This window comes from Melospiza georgiana, chromosome Z (assembly GCF_028018845.1).
Source record: "Melospiza georgiana isolate bMelGeo1 chromosome Z, bMelGeo1.pri, whole genome shotgun sequence".
Classification (NCBI taxonomy): Eukaryota; Metazoa; Chordata; class Aves; order Passeriformes; family Passerellidae; genus Melospiza; species Melospiza georgiana.
The window spans coordinates 31,812,293-31,829,383 of NC_080465.1; the positions used below are offsets into that span (position 1 = coordinate 31,812,293).

Here is a 17,091-nt window from a genome sequence, read left to right on the forward strand (position 1 = left end):
AATGTCAATTGGTGACACAAGCATCTCTAACTATGCTTCCTGACTCCAGCTGCTTCTGATTCAGCTAGAAGTGGCAGGGGCCAGTTGGACAGGACACAAATTTGGACACATAACCCCAAATCTATCACAGGAAAAGTATTCCTAATAGCAATTGGTTTGGCAGCCCAAAATTTTGAAGGCAACTCTCTCCTGAAGTGCCTGCAGCTACTTCCACTTACAGCTGTTAAAAAATCAATCATTCCAATGTTTTCTGTGCTAAAATGCAGTAAGTAATTTTAAAGCCATTTGCAGCTTAGAAGGCACTGAGAGCACAGACCCAGGTCTGCTTAATATTCCAGCCTGTGAAGATGTACTTGTTGGCACCCAGTGCCTTTAACATTGTCTCTATGTGTGAAAATCAAGACTCAGTGTTTTAGTTTGTGGTCAGAACAACTGGTATCATTTGCCTGGTTGAGCCTCTAAGAATGCAATGTGATCTATAGTAACTGATACACACAATGCTCAGTGATTTAGAAGAGAAGAAGGAATTACTTCAGTGGTTTTAACTTGATAAGTAAGGAACAAAGCTGACTGTAACCGTGACTGACATTCAATAGTTGTTCTTTGTCTTCACCCAAGACCCTTGTTCAGATAGAACTGGTGAGAAATTAACTTTGCAGAGAAAGCCTTAAGAGCCTTTTCTACATGGCTTAAGTATATTGCTGAAGTCAATTTTGTAAGTCACTTTCTGGAGTAGCAATAAAAATGTGAGTTCATGTTGACTGTGAACTTGCAGCTTATTTTAAGTCTTGTAGATGGTTGGGTCTCTCCAAGAAAAGAAGAAAAAGGAGAAAGTTCAACTCTTTCTTTCCGTTCTAGGTCTGCATGGAAAGAGAGAGAGTACAACAGTTTGCTAAATATACAGTAACTGATATTTTTAAATATTTGGTAATTCTTTACTATTGAATTAGATAGGGATCTGGAGAGACCTGCAAACCACTGAATCTCTTTTTTTATACAGCATCTTTCTGGTAGCATATAAGCTACCTCTAGCTTCTGATTAACAACTGTCCTCAACAGCTCCTTTCCCATCTGAATTCCTTTCACATTTCCAGTTATCTTCTTCCTATTTTTTATATTAACTAATTCTGTAAAATTGTCTTTGAAGGGATGAATTTGTGTGAAAATGCTTGAAACATCTTCTACAGCAGTTTTTGTAGATAGTGCAGAACCACATTAAAAAAATCTACTTTTTAATTTGTGGTTGCCTGGAAGTCAGATTAAAGCTAGTCCACAGATAAAATTTTTTTAAAATAATCTCAATTTGAAAAACTACACTTTGAAAACAAAACCAGCACTTTGCTTTCTGAGTGATGCAGTTGTTCTAGTCAATGAGAAAATTTCTGTCCATCTTTTCAAATAATGAAGAAATTGCCATTATTATAAAATAATGAGAAATTATTAGATAGGTATAATTTGCAAGGGAGTTCTTGCTCCCTTGACATTTTTAGACTGTCATGTTCCATAACTGCAAGTCTTGTCATATTTTAATACATGCTTACACACTTGCACTTAGAAACTTGTATGTTTCAGTGTTAAGTGCCTTTAAAGCACTAGATGTTCTGCCATGTGGGAAGGGATAATCTTATAACCTGTCGAATAGTAGCTTTGTTGAAGTAGCTATTAAATGAGGCTTTATGCATCAGAATGTCCATGCAATCCCTTGCTTTCCTATATCACTGTTAGACATAAGCCTTCACAAATGTGAGGCAAAAGCAGGGAGTGCACAACTGCAAGGTAAGAAAGAGCAGTGGAATGCATTCAGGGGGGAGGGATTTGGATGGCATTTACCAAATGCATGGAACTGGTCTAGTTAATTTTGCCTGCTTTATGCCCAGGTAAAATACCACTCTCTGGTGAGAACTAGATTTCCTACAATTCTTCTAAAGACATTGCATCCTAAGGAATTTAAGGATCAGATTAGATTGTGAGGCATTCCCATACAGCTCTGAAAGGTGCCATTATGCTTAGGGATAGAGCTGCCTTTTGTAGTGAGTGCCCTGAGGCATTCAGGTTTTTAAGGTGTGACTTGTGGTTTTGCATTCTAGTTTTTACATAGGCATGCCTTGAGGCTGCATAGTAGAGAGAACAGTTTGAACATTCCTGTAATGATCAGCTCCCACATGGAGTAGGGACATCTAAGTGGATCATCTGCATAGGTAGTCCCCAACAAGAATTTAACTGTCTGCTTATTTGAATGAGTTGAGTAGTGTGCTCTCAAGGCAGAATGCATTTGGTCCCAAGAGCACTGTATGATAACAGGTGTTGGGAGTATTTTGCTCACTGTGAATGAAGTGATGGAGTGCTCTGTTCCATCAGATGTCAGGTTGATGGACAGGTTTTCTTGGGCTTGAGTGTCAAAGTGTTTGTATTTTGCAGTCACAGACTCGATAGCAGGACTATAAGGATCACTTGAAATATAAACAAGTGTCTTCTGACACCTTTTATTATTGTATTGAGCAAAATTGGTGATCAGAACAGTGAATAGAAGTTTCTCAAGTGTTAATTTCAGAAGTTCCTAGGACTTCACAGGATGCCATGTTCTCCCTTGCAAAATCTCCTGATTTAATTACTTTTTAAGAAAAAGCAAATTCACCAGTGATACTTGAAAACTCACTACAGAACTCTGTTATTGTGAGGAAGCCACATATTTTTGAAGGCACAGGTAAGACTGTGGTTTTCTAGCTGTGTGTGTCTACAGGTACCATAGTGATCAGTGCGAAATGTTTGGTTTTGTTTAAAGGAAAAGAAAAGCCTATCTTGTCATAAAATGTTCATTCTGCTTTCATTTATTCCCAACTGCCTGATTTAGTTTGGGATCAATCACGTAGTGTACCGTATATGCTCACTGACATCTGTACTTTTGTCAGATATGTAATCAGTACCTTAGAGCTGATGGTAGCTGAAGACTATATGATTGTCTACTTGAATGGAGCAACACCAAGAAGAAGGATGCCTGGATTGGGTTGGATGAAAAAATGTTATCAGATGATTGATCGACGGTAAGTAGTGTTTTCCTGTCTGATCCACAGCCATTATTTTAAATAGTGTCCATTTCTGTAACGCTCCTGTATGCCAGGGTTTCCTGTGTATGATCTTTCTTTATCTTTTGTGGTTTTTCTGTTTTGCTAAGAAACTATTGCTTTTGTTACTTAGATTACGGAAGAATTTGAAGTCATTTATAATTGTTCATCCATCATGGTTTATCAGGACAATTCTGGCTGTAACACGACCTTTTATAAGGTATGTAGCAAATACCTGTGATTTTCTATGTCCTTGAGAATACATAAGCACCCTAAATTATCAAAATGTGGCTGTTAATCTTTTGCTGAATAGCGCTCATTTTATAGTTCATGTTGGGATTTTGGAAATTGAATTTCACTTTCCAAAGGTGAAATAAGGGAAAAATAAGTGATTTATATGAGTATGAGTATCTAGTTGTGGAAGTCATAGGCATGGTTTTCTAAACCTGTATGTGTATGTTCTGAGAATTCAGTTCCTTAAAATAGCCTTTGTTCAGAATCCAGATAAAAGGCATATAGAAAAGGGGACTGCATGTAATTATAATCACCTTATTAAAAAAATCTGGCTGCAGAACAAGATTAGGCTATGGTTCTGGGTTTTTAAAATATCATTACTGCTCATAGCTCATACGAGAGGAACTGTCTGCACCCTGAGGTGTTTGAATGCATTTGGATTCAAAAAATGTTTAATGCTGTCAAAAATAATGGTTTGATTAGTAAAACAATTAAAAAAAAAAGTCACCAACTTCAAAGATCTCACACTGCAGAGGATAGGCAAGTGTGTAGTCAGGGGAGCAAAGCGGCGCGAGTGAAAAAGAGTTGCTTCAGGCAAGAGACGAATCTTCAGCTACAAAAGCCACACAGAGAATGACTTGTATCATGATAGATCTCGGGGAGTTCTGTTTGCAGTCTGCAGGTGAAGACTCTGCAGGTGGAGATCTCTGTGGAGATCACAGTCCCAGGGTGCTCTGTCCTGATAGAGTGACAGGGGTTGGGGAAGCACATGTATTGTCCCATTGCTGCCAAAGTGCTGCAGGCAGAATGTCATAACAGAGCTCCTTTCTAGATGTGCTGTCTTAAAGACCAAGCTGAAAGTTACTATTCAGAATACCAGAGTAAAAGTGAAACAATACTTGGAATTATCAGCAGTAGTTAGGAGGATTTGCTGAGTTGCATTTGATATCTGAGATATTTCAGTTGCCATCCTATTTGCTCCCATAAATGACAGTTTGGTCTGTTATAAAAGTCATGTCTGTTTCAATTCATTAGTCATTTATTCAAAGTAGCTATATTTAAGCAGCAGTGACGAGAGGTTTTTCATTGTGAAACAGGAGAAAATGTTCACTCTAAATAGTTTGGCAAAGCAGATTGGCAGTGTGGAACAAGAAACAGTAGTGACTATCTTGGCCAGGTAGATTGAGTCTTGGTGCAAGAAGAAAGTGAAGGGCAAATAGAAGCTGAAAAGGTGGGCAGGACACATGGCTAGTATGACTTTTGTGGAGGATGACATGAGATATTTGGACCCTTACCAAGGATAGAAGAACATGATGAGTTCCCTTCCCTTTCTTCAGGAGGTAAGGAGATAAAACTTGATTGGATTGAAAGCCAACGACTATAGCTTAGTGTGCTAGCCCTCAGCTGTTCCCTGAACCCATGACAGGCACAGTGGGAATTTTAGAGTGAGAAATTAATTGGCCACAAGGCAAGCAGAGATTTCAGTGAGATAGCTGAAGGAACCAACATAATTTTAACTGTATATCAGCTGAGATGTGGGGCTAAACAGTAGAAATCAAAAACCTGAAAGACAACAAAATGGTAAGTGGCTGAGTGTGAGATACCCTCAGTTCTACCTCAGCTCTATCTTTTTTCTTCCTCAAAAACTGGCAAGATAATTCAGTGGAGTGTGGGACCATCTTGACTGAGAAAGCATTGTTTGAATATATATAATTAAAGAACTAGAGATAGCAGATATATATCTTAGGTACTCTTTTAGAATCCCTGTTGATATTCATGCCAAAAATTACTTGAGCTGTGTTAGGTAAGAAATTAGATTTCAAAGGGGGTTCATCAAGTGGTGAAACATGCTTGGCATTACACAGAAACACTTAAATGAGGGAAAGTTACCAATATTGGCAGCATGCTTTCCCTAAATTCTGAAAGAAACTCTGTCTGGGATGCCCATACAGTGACTCGCACATGAAGGAATTAGAAATCAGTCGCTGTAGTGGAATTAGTGGACCCAGAAGAATCCTCAGGAAAAAAAAACTACCCATTGAAAGATTTTTTAATCCCTTCCCACCGTCTTTAGAAGCTTATGATTGGCTTGCAGTTTTCCAGGTTAGTTTAGATAGCAATGCTGATGCTGCAGATTATGATAACAATTTGTATAAAATGCTAAGAATCTGTATGTTTCCATGCTTTGACTGGACAGTTGTGGGTGATTCTTGCATCTAAAATGTGACCACTCTGTGTGCCTAGTGATGCTAATTGGGTACAGGGACAAATCACAATGAGTGAGCTTAAACAACTGTTCACAGCACTTTCATGTATTCCTGTTCCCAAAGTGAATTGTCTCACTTTGCATCATTGGGAAGATACCTCTGTTGAGGAGAGAGGCAGTAACCTTCTGCTCAGAGCTATTTCAGGGGCTTCATGTTGTCTGGCTGTACTTGCAGGTCAGCAGTAAATAGAAAGAACATGCTCTGTTTTTCAAGACCTACACTTACATATATGGTCAATATGAGCTTGCCAGTATTACTGCTGTTATAAGATGACCTAAATACAACCAGAGCTAAATGTGAAAAATTGCTTTGTAAGCCAAATGAGAAAGATTTCTCATAATCTCACACTTGCCAAATAACTTAGGTTAGACAAGTAAATAGCCTTGTGTTTTAAGTGTGTTTTCTGAACAGTTTAGCCTTTTTTCCAAGTGATCATTTTATAAGCACAATAAATGAATCATATAACACAGCTGAAATAAACACATTATTTCGTTATAGAACGGCACTGCTGTAAGAATATGGAAAGACACTGGAGTAAGAATAGACACAATCAGATCTATGCTCTTCTGAATAAATGATGAAATTCAGTTTTATTGTGTTTGAGAATTAGTGTAAAATAGAAATGCTGAGTCATCACAATCCCTTGATAACTGTGTTTATGATTATATCTGTGTCAAGTAATGCTTTCCGTCTCTTTTTACATGTAAGTAGTCTGTAAGGGATTTTTGAATCTTTTCCAAATTTTTACACATCTTCTTCCAACTGTAAAACTAATCACATTGTCTGGTATGTAGGAAGTACAATTTACGATATTGGCTTAATAATGTGATTCAGGTAGGCTCATAATCAGCTGAACTGCATTAAGATATGATTATTAAAATTATTAGAGAGATGTCTCTGTCTGAGTAAAGGTGCAAACAAGGCCATATGCTGAAGCACAGACTTTCATTTAGCAGTAATTACGAGGGAGAGATAGAAAGAAATGGAGTGGGTGGGAGGAGAGGAGAAAGAGCATGACAAACACAGACAAAGTAGAAAAAATATCATCACTCTGTGATCCTGTTGGCATCTGCTTGGTCCTCTTCTTCTGGTCTTCTTGGTGATGAGGTTTCCAGTCTTGTCAAAGTTATGGTCACTGTCTTCATTGAGTGGGGGAAGCCCATAAAACACAGAGTCCATTGCATTTGTGTTCACTCAAGTTCAGGTGGGACTGCCCAAGTGCCTTGCCTTCGAAGATGTTAGAGCTGAGTCGTTTATGTTCCACCAGTTATGTCAGGGGTGAATACCTTCAGGCTCTGTGAGAAAGTCCTGGTTCTTCCCCACAGGGAAGTTTTCACACCTGAGCCATTATGTAAGAGAGGACTGGCATGATAAAAGGTGTTATCCCACCTCACAGGACTTGCCTCTTATCAGTTATCAGCCTTTTTTCGCTGCGGCAGGTGGATTGTTTGAGTAATTAAACATTAATAGTCCAGTCTCTCAGTCTGTAATTGAAATATGAATATCCAAATGCTTAATTATTTCATGCATTTAATACATTTCTTCATTTGATTTTAGCATGTCATAAAAGATTGGGGGCCAGTCAATTAATACCTTTTTTCCTGTGTTTCAGCTCTAAGTTCAGCAGTAAGATACAGTACGTCAACACGTTGGCAGAGCTTCGTGAGATGATTCCAATGGAATATGTGCATATACCAGACAGTATTGTCAAGTAAGTGATGTACAGTAGCACGTACTTGTTCTAATGGAAACTATTTCCACAAACTGATAATAGCATTAAGGACTGTAAGAAAAACAGAAAGCACTTTCCTGTTGTTTTTAAAAACTATTGTGTGTTGTTCCTCAGACATTTCACTGTCAAACGCAGTGGCAGGACATCACTGTGTACCAGAAACACAAAACACAAGAACTGTTTACTTCTAGGGGAGTGGGGAAATTGTTTGGCCTTTCCCGAGGAATCATCTGTGCTGTATTTTTTCATAACTTTTACCTCTATTTAAGTGGAAGAGTTTTCAAGTTTCAGTCATGCAGGGCTTTTAGCAGAAATGTTAATTAAAAGATAGCCTATTCAATAGAAGACCAGTGAAATTCTATAGGTTTACTGGTCCTTGCCTTGTCAGTTCTTGTGGTTAAATTCACAAATGCTGAAAGATAGTTTCTTAGTTCTTGCTGCTTATGTGAAGAGATTTTGTAAATGCAGGCATTTCCAGAGGAAAATATCTGTTAAAAAGTTGTAGGAAGTTGTTTGGCATTGCTCACCTCAGCTGACTTTTTTTCAGACCTGAAAGCAACAAAAAGAAGTGATATACCAAGACTGAAAGCATGACTGAAAAAATCGTGGTTTTCATGTAGTCATTACTAAAAAGACGTTGTGTTCAGGATTTTATTTTTAATTGTTCTCTTTAGCAAATGTCCCAGGTTTTGAATTGCCTATTCTAGAAGGTAGTTTGAAGAGTAGATGTGCAAGTATGATTGTATTTCCATTATGACTGGTCAGTTGTCATAGACCTTCTCAACCCAGGCAGGAGTTTTCACACCTGTTTCACAGTAGTTGTAAAGCAATTTCCTTTGTCAAGCTGCTGGTGCAATTCCAGGGAGCAGGTGGGAATCTCAGGTCTGGCAACAGCAGTTGACGAAACAGTAAATTACAGTTGCGAAATCAGGGGTCACAGAGACTTTCACTGAGGTTCATTTGCTGCTGTAACTTCTTTAAAGGTGGAGTGATGATAAGAATGTGGAGCAGAGGCTGTTGGTCAACTGACAACGAGTTGTCCCTAATGTTCTAACATCCCTAACAAATTTTCTTCTGATTCCTGTAAACATTTTAGTTTCTTATGATTCCCTTTGATAGAAACCTTACCTTTTCTAACCTCAGAGAGTTTCTGTCTGTTTCCTTGCTGTGTTTTACTGTTACACTGTGGCAGTACACACATCTGTGTTGCAGACATTTTTTTCCCTGTAAACTTAAAAGTGTGCAAAAAGTCCATTCATCTCTCAGACCAAAGGTGAAATGATCACAGCCGTAGTACCAAAGAAACTTTAGTACTTAAAGAGTTTTAGGGTAATGCCTGCTTCACGTCATCAGCAGCCAGATGAGGGATCATGATTTTGCTGAAAAAGACAGACCTGGAAAGATAACAGTTGCACCCATTGGTGGCAAGCATTTCAGGATGTTGTAATAAGAAGATTTAGTGGCAATGTGCGTTCAGGGCACTGTGAGTGGCTATTCTCAAACCACAGGGAGAAGAGCAGTGTTCAGTTCATAGCTCCCCTTTTGCTGCAAATTTGGAGAGATTCCTATAGAAAAATACAACTCATCTTTTGTCTTCATAATTGCTCCATTGCCAAGAACAAGCATACCACCTATGGGCAAGAAAAACCCCACCTTTAGAAAGTACACAGTGTTATGCCAGAATTTGGGTTATGTGATTTTCTTGGTAGTTTTCAGTGAAACACGATACTATATGATTGTTGTATATGAACTTGTACATATTTTCTCTTCCTTCATCCATTCTTATCTTGTAAGGTATGATGAAGATAAGTGTATTAAGAGAAGAATGAGGTAAAACTTGCTTTCTAGCCCATGCTGCTGCTCATAATATAGTGAATCTGTGTGACAGCCTTTCACCTGCAGGCGACCTCAACAGCTGAATGAGAGAGGACTTGCAAAGACATGGCATCTTACTTTCCCCTTCAAGCTGTTGAGATCAGCCTCCTTTGCAAATAAAACTCACTGAACTGTAAATGTCCTTGACTTGGCCCAGGCTGCAGCTAGTTTAACATTACCTGATAGAGCAACAGAATGCTTTCAGCTCTGTCCACTGGGCATGCCTCAGACCCCTGCTGCTTCTCTGTCTCTGCCTCCAAGTGAGCTAAATAAGGACTTACAGATTTAAGGTGGGTTGAGCACAGGGATAAATAGTATCGTACTGAACTGAAGAGCTTTAGGGTTAGCCCTAAATCATACTGGGTGCCTTACAAAAGCATGTACTGTATTTGTTCTTTGCTCTGCTATTGCTCTGCTTCACTCTTATGCTCTGCTTGCTTCTCTGTTTCTTTATATCAATAACTTTTACTCACGCAGACTGGATGAAGAGCTGAGGGAAGCTTCAGAAACAGCTAAGTAAGATAGCTTTCAGCTGAAACCTGGCATTATAATGTTTCACAGGAGTAGCTTGAATGCAGTAGTACATTGTGTTTGGTACAACAGGCAGCTTGTAGTTTCAGTTACTGTGTGAGTTGCCCCATTGGAGAATTGACTTCCCCTCTCACTGCTTTTGTACTGCTGGATCTCAGTAATAAATAATCATACCCTTGCACTATAAAAATTTTTTTTGCAGTTTTTTGGTGATTGTTTCTATAGTCATGGGAATTACTGAATTCACATACTCAATTAAAATTGATCATTAAACATTTTCTACCCTTCTCCTCTTATATCAGATGATTTATACAGTTTTTTAGAGATAGTTCTTTCTATAATTTTTTTTTACAGTTCATTAAATCAGGGTTAGGTATCTCAGTTGAGATAGGTAGGTAAATTCTTCTGTCTTTCCAATGTTAGCTGGATAGGCTGTGGAATTAATACTTGATAATAATATTATATTGTCTGTGGTTACTTAATAAAACAGGGGCACTTGGTGATCAGATACTTTATGTGGAAGTATGGTGTACAGTACCAAAGAAACCCTTAAGAAGTGCATAGTCCATGACTCCATTAGCAGAACTTTAGAAAGTGTACAATGCACTATCCTCATGTGAGTATTGTACACCCAATTTCTGAGGAGAAGTCTGTGTCTGTTGGTTCTAGTATAAAATTCTCCCTTGCAGTTTTTGTAACTAAAGATTTTGAATTTTGAAATTTCTTTCCGGTCACTTTCCTTTTGCTTATGCACTTCAGGATTTTCAATTTACAGCTTCTTCTTTGCTGCACTTTTTCCAAAAGTTCCTTCTTTTGCAGTACACATTTTTCTTCAGTTCTTCTGAGGTCACTTTCTAAAACAGTTACAGAGAAATACCTAAAACAGTGGCCACTGCTTTTTGATTCCAGGAGTTAACGCTGCCTCAGAAGCAGTAAATTCACATAAGCCGTTATCTGATACCACCTGACTATTTTGTTAAAGTAAAAGGCCTAGCCCCCCTTGAAATACAACTTCTATCCCTTCTGTTCAGACATTTTCAAATGCATTGTATATGCAATGTTGTCATATAAACATATGCATATGGCACTGAGAACTCTTGAAAAAAGTTGCTTTTTTGTTATTGCATTTAAAATAGTAGAGACAGCAGTGTAGCAAGTGAAAGGGGAATGAAATATTCACATGAGGCATCACTGATTATTGTTGCTGTTGGATGTGTGAGATCACTGTAGTGAATTTCCCCTCCCTAACTTAAAGAAATAACTTAAAACTTTGTTACTCAAACTAATGTGTGTTGTGGGTACTAAGATCCCTAGATTCCTAAAAACAACAACATTTGTGTGTTTGTGCTGTCAAAGGTACTCACTACAGTTAGTTATTACATCCCCAAATTTGATGTCATACTTTAAAAGAGAAAGAAATCAACACAGAAAAAATGTTTACTCATCTTTTTCCTTGCATCCAGAACTAGCTGCCTCTCAAATGATCCAGAAATGGCTTCAGTGGAGCAGGAGTAAGAATTTATGCCTAATACTGTCATTACATTTTAACATTACTTTACAAACGTACTGCTGGGAACTGAGGCTGGGTAGACTCCTTAAAGCATTTTTGAGACCTAAATACTTTTATGATAATATTCAGGAGCAACATGGTACAAGCAGACAAAGTATTGAAGCTTTGCTATATTTATATTTTATATACTTTATATATGTGTTATATACTGAAGATTTGTTATATTTGTGTTGCATTAGGAATGTATTTGAGGCGTCCTTAATCATTTCCAGGCAGAGAGAGATATAATTGTTAGCCTGAGAATATTCTGACCAAATTATATTAAAAACAGATAGAAAAAGTGGAGGATGATCACAGTGACGATGGTTCCATCCATTATCCTAAATTTTAAACTCACTATTCTCATTCAAAGATTAAAAGTCTTATCTTTTACTTTGATTTCTGGGCCATACTTTTAACATGTGCCTTCTCTTTGCTTTTCTGCTTCTCAGCTTCTTTTATAATTATTTTCCTGGTTAAATCTCAAGCATCTTTACGTATTTTCCTTTCAAAGATGGACTTGTTCCCTTGGAAATGGGAATGTGTCAGTCCCCTGGTATGCAGTTGCTCTGTCTGATTCCAGAACTGTAGTATGGAAATGGAAAACCCTGCAGTGCTGCTCTTCCTGTTGATCAGTGGGAGTGTTTGTAGGTGCAGTGTGAGGCAGGAGCGCTGGCAATTCCCTGCTGGAGCAGCGTGTCAGGAGAGCCAGCCCTGCAGCAGGAGGAGTGTGTGTCCTGGCCAGTGTCCCTGCACAGGGCAGAGGGATTGAGGCCTCTGCTCTCCCTGCCCATCTGATGGGTCTGTAGAAATACAGAAATCACTGCTGTCTCACTCTGTGCGGGAAATACTCTGCAGTAAACCTGAATCTTCAACAAAAGATTCCACCAATAACATGAGTATTAATAAACAGGCAAATAATTAACAGTGTATGTAGCAAAAAAGTTGCATAAATAAATTGAAGCTTTGGTTTTCACTTAAAAAAAAAAAAAAAAAACAAAACCAAAAAACCTAAGCACTGCTCTAGTAAGCTATCGCTCTCTGATAGCTTGTACATAGGTTATAACCGTAAGCTAAATTCTTGATTCCTGAACTCATATTTCACTTCATCTCTTTTTTTCTCAGACACTGTTTTATTCTATAACGAGTCAATATGAAAACTGTTTTTCAAAGTACGAACAAAAGATGACATAAGGACAAAAAATGACATGTTGAAGACTGCGCATGATTTTGACCTTTTGTGGCTTGAACAGCTTTCCTGTTTTTCTCAAACAATAAGCTGGGCAGCAAAAAGCAATATGAGAAGAGAATTTACATTTATGTTAAATAAATATAGTTAAGGCCAAATTAATGTTAATTCATGGCATTTATTTTCTCTGCGTAAATATGCATCTGTCTTCAGAAGTGGCAATAGTTTTCCTGTGATCATATCTCTTATTTGTCATGTCATTTCTTCAGGAAATAGCATCCTATGTAAATCCCTTCACTCTGAGAACAGCTGTTTTACACAGGCTTTTTTTCTGTATGCTTTCTGCTGAAGCACCTCTGGAGTCTGCCCAGCACTTAGTTTGCTTCTGTTGTCTCTTTCATTTTGTTCCAAAGGCTTTTGTCCATTATCATGCTCCCTTTTGTTCTGTTTTATTCAACTCCTTTCACCTCTCCATGACTTTAAAAGAAATATTGGGAAATAATTCATAGTGGAAGAACCATTGTGTAACAGTTCATAAATCGTGAGGAAATTTTGAATTATGTATTCTTTAAGGAAGCCTGTATCTTGGGGCAACATTTATGAAGACAACTTCTTACTCTAAAGAATACTTCTAAAGTTTTTGATGCCATGTGCTTTGCACTATGTAGCAAAACTGTACGCTTAGGTACGTTTTTAGGAGTACCCATTCCTGCCACACTGTTGTGTCATTCCACCAGTGGATCTTCCCACACGTGATACACTTCAAATTGCAATTGCTGAAAAAGTAGTTGTTAATTCCAATAAAACAGTAACATAGCTTACTAAAGTGTGTACTTTCATAGATGTACATAAGATGCAAGTTATTTCTCACTACTGCATTTAAGTAAATGAGAGATAAGGCTACTAAACACTTTGTGGGAGCTCAGGATTGGGGAAATAACTAGCTCTGTTTTCAGAGCACTCATTAATTTTTTGTTGTTGTTCTTTGTCATTTTGTCTTTAATAAACAGGATTGACATGACCCTGAAATAAGAAGCACCATTGCCAGGCATTTGAAGAAGAGGGTTCACATGGATTTTCATCACCCAGACAATCACAACCACGCTGTACAATTAGTGATTTGGTCAATTTTGTTTGGTTTATAAGTTTCCCCTGTCATTCAGAAGTTCAAGAAGACCAAAAGAGCCAGTCCTATGGCCATGGAAACAGCAGAATTTGGGGTCCTGGTTATTTTTGTTGTTTTCAGAAACAGTTTTCATTAGGAACGCTATATCATCTAGCATTGGTTTCTCTGTGAGTGCCATTTCTGTTTGAAAGGATTCCATTTTACCAACAGTGTGCCTCATGAATAGGTCAATGAGGATGGGGATTTTTTAATTTTTGTCTTCAGCATATTAATGTTTATGCATAGCTGAACGCAATAGTTGTTGTTACAATAAGTGTTAGTTTGCTTGTGTCACAGAGCAGCAGCAATTTTGCTTTTAAAAATAACTTTAGAAATTATGCAGGACTTTCTTGATTTTGGCAGGCTGTGTTTAATCAGGCTTTGGGTAGCCTGTTGTAGTGAAGGGTGTCCCTGCTCAAGGCAAAGGGGCTGGAACTAGATGATTCCTAAGGACCCTTCCAACACAAACTATTCATGCTTTTATGAATTTTTGTTTCTTGAGGTCTGAAAGTCTTTCCATCTTCATTAAATGACTTTTTTGTTTGATCAGAGAAAAGTGTGATATACTAAAAAATAATAATTAGTCTCGTTAGACTTCCCAGAGGATGAATGAGTAAATGAAATTAACTTTATTTTAATAATTCCGTTTAGTATATTTATTTTAGGCATAATTTCCTCAAAGCAGCAAATCCTGTAAATTACTTTCATATATTCTAAAGTCCTTGGAGCATTAATTTATTCCTGCTTTCTAAGTCTGTATCTTCCAGAACACTTTTTTAAAAGTTATGAGTCTTCAAGTGACATCCTGTCTCCAATTGTAAAGGCTATTAATTCTCTGAATATGAATCAAATATTATTTCCTACTGGGAGCTGAAAGCTTGAAGCCATACTCATTTGTTCGGAAGATTTGTTAAAGTTTTGCTCCAAGTGTTTCTATTAGATAAAAATAGGTCTTATAATGGTATTTATTGTCTGTGTCACAGAACACACCAGTAAAAAGATAAAAATGGAAAAACCCTAAGCATCTTTTGTTTGCTGGGGTCCTATTTATTTGCAAAAAAGATACTACATTAAGTCCTACTCCTTACTGGGAAATAGCTTTAGTTTCTCAGATCATGCTTTTACAGAAGTGTGCAAGTTAATTATCTAGTGATCTCTGTTTGTCGGTTTTAAAAATACGAGAGTCAAGAAAATGACAAATGTTTGCCCTTACTCTAATGAATACACATAGGCATTTTCCAAACCTGCTGACTTGCCTGCCTTTTGAGAAGTCCTAATCGAAGTCTTATTATTACATACTCTCTGAAATACTACCTTTTTTTCACAAGATTCTTGTATGCCCTAGAATTACATCTGTGCATTCTTTACTTTGTAAAAAAATCCTTAGACTTAACAATTCAAGATAAGTTGCACCTTATTAGTATGGTCTAACTCTAGTCCTGCTTTCAGTTCAGAATTATTGATGAAAGAGAAAAAAAGCAAAGTAATTCTTGGGGCATAAAGTTTAAGCAGAGTCAGTAGAGCATGAGCCTTCATTTTTTCAGCAGGATCTAAACTGAAAGTCCTGTTCTGTCCTTCATTTAAAAGTTTGATTGGTTTTTTTGGGGGGGTTGCACATTTCCAACTCTGTCAGTTTCTGTCTTGTATTTGCAAGGTAGTCTGCAAGCAGTGAAGCAAGTGTCTGTCGTGGTGAGCACAGTTGTTCAGCCATTGTAATGAAGACTGACAAAATTGTCAGAAGGGCAGAAGAGTGCTTTCTTATTGGCCAGCGTGAAAACCAAGATATGTGCCCTCTGCTCTGTGATGGTGTCTCTGTCCTACCTGCTAGTCTGCTGTATGACATCTTTCTGTCCGTTCTGTAAATTTTCACAAAGGAAGGGCCTAATCCTGCTGACCATTGTTGCTGCTCTGTAACCTTGTCCTAAACTAGAGTCTGGCAGTGTCCACCTTTTCTCAGATATTTGAATCCTGGCTTGTGTCTGCCTTATAAAAGTGCTGTCACTTAGTATATTGGGGATAATGTTTTATGTACAGATTAATATTTGTATCAACTTCCAGATGCTAATTAAGCTTCATTAAGATCTAAACTATTAAAGCATTTAGTAGCATGAAGTTGCATCTTTTGTAGACCTGTAGTTGAAGCCTCTGAAGACAGAGCCACACGACCTGTGTTACACAATAGATGAGAAAAATTTCCACTAGAAGAGAAGTTTGCCACAAAGCAGAAGTTCAAATCTTCATTCACTCTTTGAGACCTATGTGGGTATAAGAGATTTGTGATTTTAATGGTGGACATCAGCTCAGGGTTGAGTTTAATTCTGCTTGCTTTGTGTGAAATTACTAAGCAGCAAAGTTACAAAATAATACTATTATTATGGGCAGAATAATGGTGGCATCCTGAGATGAAAGGAATTTGTTTAAGCCAGATGGCACGTTAAAACAAAATGGGGCATTGATGTGGTAATTAAAAAATGATTGCAGGATCAAAGTGTGGTTATCTTTGCTTATTAATATATTTTGAAAAGTTTTTTAATGTTATGATAAAGCAATTCTATGTTGTACTAACAATAACATATCAATATTACTAAATCAGTAGTTTGTTGAAAGAGAAATATAGTATGTATTGCACAGATACAAGCTTTTATATATGGATTTTTTTCTACTGTGTATCAGAGTGCTCAGATGAAATATAAATTAGTAGTTGCAAATTTTTTTGCTAAAATACCTATGCTGACTTAAATTATAGATTAAGCAATACAAGGATATCTAATAGCATTGTATGGATATATATACCTATGAATCAGAAATAAAGAATTGCAACCCACTACTGGACATATTTCCTTTCAACTCCACATTGCAGAAGTTTTTATTCCCTGGGTGCACTTGATTGGTTTAGATCACTTCTTTTTGTAATACAGAAATATTTTGTTACATTTTGCATTCTCTGTCTGTCCTTCCAAAAACTGAAACAGAGTCAGTTTTGTGTCTCATAGGATTATTCCCCATCTCCATGTATTAAAATCCAGGCTTTGTTGATACTAGCAGTATTGTTCCTGAAAGAAAGCAGAAGGAACTCTTTAAATTTCTTTCTATTTTGTGTCTGTGCTATTATGTAAAATCAAATCCACAGACAGTCCGTCCATCTTATATGTCAGAAGGTCAAAAGCTATGGGGCAGATGGAGATTGACTGTGAAACCACCCTGAGCAGGTTAACAACCTGATTAACTTCGCTGAAGGAAGGGGTCAGAGCTGCTGGTGGACGTGGAATCCTCTCACCTCCCTGGTACATTGTGCCCACTCTACATCTGTGTCAAATGGGCCAGTCTGTACTGCCACTAAGTACAGCTGGCTGATTTTGGAGCTGTCCTGATCATTGTCCAGTCGGCTCCAAATACAAGATTAAAGGGCATGAAGAAACTGTGGCTTCTTAATTGCCACCCACCTGAAAGCAGCTCTGTGCGTGCTCCTAGACCTGTTCAGAGTCAA

The 17,091-nt window shown here is 37.6% G+C and overlaps 1 protein-coding gene across 5 annotated transcripts in view; it reads left to right on the forward strand.

Annotated features, from left to right (window-relative positions):
* Positions 1-16,428, forward strand: part of PRUNE2 (prune homolog 2 with BCH domain) — a 102,266-nt gene extending 85,838 nt beyond the window's left edge. For 2 of the 5 annotated variants that reach the window (XM_058043656.1, XM_058043655.1), the window contains 7 exons: positions 2,910-3,041; positions 3,196-3,282; positions 7,176-7,274; positions 9,090-9,125; positions 9,648-9,686; positions 11,165-11,212; positions 13,450-16,428. In XM_058043656.1, coding sequence (XP_057899639.1) covers positions 2,910-3,041; positions 3,196-3,282; positions 7,176-7,274; positions 9,090-9,125; positions 9,648-9,686; positions 11,165-11,212; positions 13,450-13,471 — 463 coding nt within the window. In that variant the 3' untranslated portion in view covers positions 13,472-16,428. The remainder of the gene's footprint in view (positions 1-2,909; positions 3,042-3,195; positions 3,283-7,175; positions 7,275-9,089; positions 9,126-9,647; positions 9,687-11,164; positions 11,213-13,449) is intronic. The other 3 variants (XM_058043657.1, XM_058043658.1, XM_058043659.1) reach the window with 2 other exon arrangements.
* Positions 16,429-17,091: the final 663 nt, after the last annotated feature.